General features: G+C 59.9%; 1 protein-coding gene across 1 annotated transcript; it reads right to left on the bottom strand.

The window, feature by feature from the left end:
- Positions 1-2,297: 2,297 nt before the first annotated feature.
- SIX2 (SIX homeobox 2) lies at positions 2,298-5,411 on the bottom strand. Its single transcript, XM_049784370.1, has 2 exons — positions 4,852-5,411; positions 2,298-2,622 (listed from the first exon to the last, which is right to left on the bottom strand). Exons 1-2 carry the CDS (start codon positions 5,409-5,411, stop codon positions 2,298-2,300), a joined length of 885 nt encoding a protein of 294 aa, XP_049640327.1.
- Between the last annotated feature and the right edge of the window lie 589 nt (positions 5,412-6,000).

Below are 6,000 nucleotides of genomic sequence, written 5' to 3' on the forward strand. Positions count from 1 at the left end.
ACCAGTATCTAAACCGTGTAAATGGAATCTTCACTGGTTATGCTCCGTGAGCACTGGTTTTGGGAGTGTGAGTCTGAGAAATGAGTGTATGGAGGGATAATGCTGGTTCCAGGTGATGCTCTGCTCCCTCTTTTCTGATAGTAAGCTTAAGTCCTGAGGTGATGCTTGGTTGAATCAGGTGAGGAGTTCACTCCTTGCTCAAATCCTTCAAGAGCCTCAGGGAAGCATCTCACCCTACCAGCTGAGATGAACTCCCCAGACACTCCCAAACAGTCTGTGTTCTCAGAGCAGAGGGGCACTGCCAGGTCAGGCACTGCTAAAGGTGAGGGTCTGGGAGTAGTTTAGGGACTCTGTCTCCCTGCCTTCTTCCCTGGGATCTTCCTCACCTCCTTCGGGAACTTCTTTCACAGCTGCCCTCAGAATGTGGGCACTTAGAAAGGCCCCTGACAAGGGGGCACTGATTTGACCAGAGAATGTGTCAGAGTGGGTTGTCTTCCACTCCAGACCCATGATTGGACCAGCCCTCAGCCCCTTAGGTCAGGGGTTAAGAGTGGTTCGGACACTTCCTGTGCAGAAGGAGAGTCTCAGTCCAACCACTGTGCCCTGCACTTACCACAAGAGAAGTCCTGTGTGCTTTCTGTTTGCCTCCACCGCTGAGATGCCACTTGCTGGGGGTCTGGGGCTGCTTTGGGTTTAATCACAGGCCCAGTACTTGGCCTCATTCGGAGTTTGCCCAGGAACCAGAGAGGCTGTACAGAGTGAGGCGCTTGCCTTGCACAGGGTCGAACATTCCTGGCTCCATATATAGTCCTCATAGCATGGCCAGGAGTGATCCCTGAACACAGATCAGAAGTAAGCCCTGAGCACTGCCAGGTGGGTGTTGCCCTCCAAAAAAACCCTGCCCTATAAGTTTCCTACGACATCCCTTGTCCTCCCCAACTCTTCTCTACATCAAAGCAACAGAACTGCCAAGCTCTGAGAACCTTGTCCTACCAACAAACTCAGGTCCCTGCTCAGCGGCTGCCCCTGGGGCCAGTGGTCTGGCCAGTGTGTCCTGCCTGGTACTGGCCTCTGAGTCTAAGGAGTTTGCTTTTCAGAAAACCCAACACCCTTATATAACCCTCAGCCTTTGAGCCCCAACATGGCCCCTACCACGTCCCAGTGCTACATGACTAGTGTGCAGAATGAGCTGAGCTCTGTTCTAAGGCTGTCATAGGATGAGGACTCCAGAAACTGCCCCCCCCCCTCTGCAACAGGGTCCTAGAGGAGAAGGGATAGAGATGGGCGTGTAAGATGACACCCGGCTATATTAACCCCAGTGGGGGACAGTTTAGAATTCTCAGTTCTTCTCCCAGAGTGGCCAAGGACCCTATGTGGAGGATTTGGGACCCCTGGAAAGAGTCCAGCCCAGGTGCCAGTCCCCGAGGGATCTGGACACATCAGCATTCGTAGCTAGCAGACTCATCACTGACTCGGACATAGAGATGGATGGTTTCTAATTTTATTATAAAATAAAAGCAGAAATATTTCTCGAAGTCAACATTCACATGAGAGCAGTAGGGGAAGGCGGCAAGTCCGAGGCTCTGGGGGCGGGATCGCTCTGATGAGAGCAGGGGGTGCTGATCCCTCGGGACCACCTCACTGAGAGGGTGAAGAGCAAGCAGAAGGGGGGGGGGCTTCTAGAGGCTCCCAAGCTGCAGCCCCATCTTTTACTCGGGTTACAACCCCTGCTGACCCAAGGGGAGGTCTCTGGAGAAACCTGGGGTCAAAGGGCCTGTCTTTCTTGGGAGGAGGATCTGTCTTTTCATTCCCTCCTGGCAGATAGTTGGCCTGGGGAAGGGGCAAGTGATGGAGTGGTGCAGGGTGTGAGACGGAAGAGGCCTTTGAAGACGCGAAGACTTAGAAACTTGGCAAAGGAATGTGGAGCCAGGAAGAAGGAGAGAACTAGAGAACCGTGGAGGGAGAGCAAGACCGGAGGAGAAAAAGGAAGGAAAGGAGGGGGAGAGAGCAAGGAGTGGGCAGGGGAGGGTGAGAAGGGAGAGAGAAAGAGGGTAAGGATGCTGCATAATTTACTGAAACCCCCCCCCCCCCAGTCCACACCCGGTCCCCAAGTCTCCAGGCGCTTGCAGAAAGCAACTTGCTCATGATCCATCCCGGCCCAGTCACCCCGTGTTCCTCCGAGCCCCGGGCCTGCGCGTCTGCTTGCAAGCGAGGGGTTCTGGCTCCAGGAGGACCTGGCTGGCCGACGGAGAACGGGGGAGCCCTCCCCAGCGTCCAGCGCGCGAGGCCTGCGGGCTCTAGGAGCCCAAGTCCACGAGGTTGGCCGACATGGGATTGAGGATGGAGTCCTGCAGGCCGTGGTGGTGCAGTTGGTCGGCGCCTCCCGCGCCGGGCACCGCCACGGGCACAGCGCTCGGACCCGGCGGGTGGCCCAGACTGTGCAGCGGCGGCAGCCCGGGCGGCGGCGGCGGGCTGAGCAGCAGCGCGGGGCTGGAGGCCGAGTGGTCTGGCGTCCCCGACGGCGTCTTCTCGTCCTCCGAGCTGCCCAGCACCGACTTGCTGCCATTCAGGGACGCGGCCAGCGGGTTGTGGCTGTTGGCGTTGGCGTTCTCGCTGTTCTCCCTGCAAGCCCGGGAGTAAAGTGGCTAGGTCAGCGCTCTGGGCCATTCAAGGCTGCCGCGTGCCTACCTCGGGGACACCCCGTCGGAGGACCGTTTTCTATGCCTGACCCGGGCCCTGGTCTTGCGGGGCTCGACATCCCTCAAAGCCCGCATCCGTAGTCTGTCCCCACTTCTGCAAGCGCTTAGTCCCTCTCTTGTGGTTCCACGACCCAGCCTGCGTTCTGTGCCCAACTATTCCCAAACAGAACTCAGAACGTCCCTTCTTCAGAAAGACGGGGCAGGCAGCAAGAGAAGATATCCTCATCTCTCACACCACTCTGGGCGTTTTACACCCGGATTTGCAGGGCAGAAGTGAATGGTGTTAAAGTGGGAGACGCCTCAGATCTGTGGCCAAACTTAAATTGGGAGTCACAGAAGGCCTCAATCTCCCTTTGTCCATCTTTGCAGTGGGGACATTGCAGGGGGGGGCAAATTCTGGGACACAGGGTCCTCTCTTTCTTTGAGAGTCTCCCAGCTTGGTGAGGCTCTGAGGCTTCGACTCCCCTTTTCTCTAGAGGTAGTGAGGAAAAATTAGGGGTGAAAGGAGAAAGAAGGGGTCGGGTAGATGGCCAGGCTTGAGTTAAAATTTCCCAACAAATCAGAAATGGAGGAACTTGAGCATCTGGCCTGGGAACCTCACAGCCTGGAAGCAAGGGGGATCCCGAAAGTGGAAGCTGGACTCTGGCACCACCCTGCCTGGCCTTCCTGCCCTGCCTGGCACATCTTAAAAATTGGGCTAGATTATCTCTTTGCTGCCACTCTGATGGCTAGAAGCTCGCTAGGAGTCTTTTGTCACTGTTTGCCTGAATGGAACCTGTCTTGGACCTGGCTCGTGTCACAGTCAATAGACCAAGATCAGTAGCAACCAGGATTCCAGGGAGTTTCTTGCATCTTGCAGAGACCAGGCTCTACCCATCCGGTCCTGACTCTGCTGGTTCAAACCTGGAAGGACCTTCCCAAAAGTGGGCCCAGCTGTCTCTTTTTGCAAACGCTGGCTTTGTTTACTGCCCCCAATTTCCCATCCCCTCCTGCACTTTGGGAGCCCCCCCCCCAGGTCACCAGGCTGTTGACTGTTGAACACAGGGGCCTAATATTAGGTCATAAATTCTAATTCACAAGTTCTGCTTTCTACGAGGGTAAGCAACTATCCACTTCACTGCTGCTGCTGTCAAGACACCCCAGAACCACAACTTAAACTGTTCCAAAAGGGCCGGTTCTTGGGAGAGGGGTCACAGGAGGGGAGGTCTTAGGGAACTAACTGCCAGGGCAGAAAAGGGGCATGTGCTTCTCTTCTTTTTCCCAGAAACTCCCTTCTCCCCAACAACTTTGGTCTCTGGGCCTTCCCATGCGGGTTAAAATGATCCCACAGAGAAATGCCCTGGCCGGGTTCCTTCATGTGGTCTAGACCAGTGGTCGGCAACCTTTTTTTTTCAACTGAGCCAAATCTCGCCAAAACCACGATTGAAATTAATTTTGAGAGCCACACAGGGCGCACACTGGCGCACGGACAGAGGCTAGGAGCAGAGTCCTGACTCCTGCAGCGGCCGCCCAGCACACAGAAGAGCCAAATTAAAAGCGTAAAGAGCCACATGTGGCTCGAGAGCCGCAGGTTGCCGACAACTGGTCTAGACCAGAGATGTCCAGGTCGAAGCCCTGTACCTCCCACCCCAGCCCCAGTCACCTTTCAGCCCCCGCTGAGTAGGGCTGAGGGTGCGTTCTGGACGAAGTGCTGGTAACTTTGTGCACCCCTTGCAGCTCCGCTACCCTGGGCAAGCTAGCGAGCGCCCTTGCTCCCACCTCTCAGCCTCGGAGGTCGCGCCAACCCAGGACCCTGTGCCTTCCCTGGGTCTCCGGGGCAGCGGGTCCATCCCCACCTACCCACCCCCGACCTGGTTTCAGCCCCCAAACTAGCTGCTGCTGGCGCACCAGCGACCCAGGCAGGCGCGCGCGAGTTGACAACTTTCCTTTCCCACCGCAGTGCCCGCGTCGGACAAACCCCGGCCTTCCCAGAGCCCCGCGGGTTTCCTCGTCGGCGGACCAGGCTCTCTCCCGGGTCGAACCGGTGCTGGAGGCCGGGGTCCAGGGTGCCCCTTCCTCGGGGAGGATGTGTGTGTGTGTGTGTGTGTGTGTGTGTGTGTGTGTGTGTGTGTGTGTGTGTGCGTGCGGGCGCGGCGGCGTTACTTACTCGTACCTTTCCTTGGCCTCTGCCGCCCGGTCGCGCTGCCGCCGGTTTTTGAACCAGTTGCTGACTTGCGTGGTGGTGAGGCCGGTGGCCTCGGCCAGCTCGCGCTTCTCGCGGGGCGACGGGTAGGGGTTGTGCGCGTACCACTCCCGCAGCACGCTGCGGCTCTTCTCCTTGAAGCAGTAGCTGGTCTCCTCCCCGTCCCAGATGGAGCGCGGCAGCGGGAACTTGCGGCGCACGCGGTACTTGCCCACGGCGCCCAGCGGCCGGCCGCGCAGCTTCTCGGCCTCGATGTAATGCGCCTTGAGCCACAGCTGCTGCAGCTTGGCGTGGTTGTGCGGGGAGAACTGGTGGCTCTCCAGGATCTTGTAGAGCTCGCGGAAGTTGCCGCGGTGGAAGGCCACCACCGCCTTGGCCTTGAGCACGCTCTCATTCTTGTGGAGGTGCTCGCAGGCGGGCAGCGACCACAGGAACCGGCCCAGCCGCTCGATGTTGCCGCCCTGCTGCAGCACCTCGCACACGCAGGCCACTTGCTCCTGCGTGAAGCCGAAGGTGGGCAGCATGGACATGGTGCCCGCGGCAGCCGCGGCCGCCCGCGCGCGCGCTCACCGCGCCGCGCCGCCCGGCATGGGCGCTCCCCGCCGGGCCCGTCCGGGCCGAGACGGCGGGCGGGGCGCCCCGGCCCCCCGGCCCCGGGCCCGCCGCCGGCTCGCGCCCAGCGCCCCCGAGTCACCGGAGTCGGAGGTGTCGCCGGCTGCGAGGCCCGCGCCGCCCCGCGCGCCCGCCGTCCGTGCGCCTCGCCGGTGCGCGCTCGGTCCAAACCCGGGGGCCGCCCGGGGCGCCGCTCCGCATGCTCCGCGCCCGCCCGCCCGCTCCCAGCTCGCTCGCTCGCTCGCTCTCCCTCCCGTCTCGCTCGCTCGCTGCTTTTTTAATAATATTATTCTAAGCGGGCATGAGGCGCGGCGGCCCGCGCCCTGATTGGTCTGGTTATCTGACCCGGGGCCTGCCCGCGCCAGACAATAGTCGGAGTCAAATTATTCGCCATGGAGACGCTGTCAGTCACCGGTAACTCGAGCCCCGGCGGGCCGGACGGCTCCCCCCCGCACCCCGGTCGGCTGCGCTGACAGATCGCCGGCTCCGCGTGGAGCACCGCGCCGC

Source organism: Suncus etruscus, chromosome 12, assembly GCF_024139225.1.
Source record: "Suncus etruscus isolate mSunEtr1 chromosome 12, mSunEtr1.pri.cur, whole genome shotgun sequence".
In the NCBI taxonomy this organism is placed as follows: Eukaryota; Metazoa; Chordata; class Mammalia; order Eulipotyphla; family Soricidae; genus Suncus; species Suncus etruscus.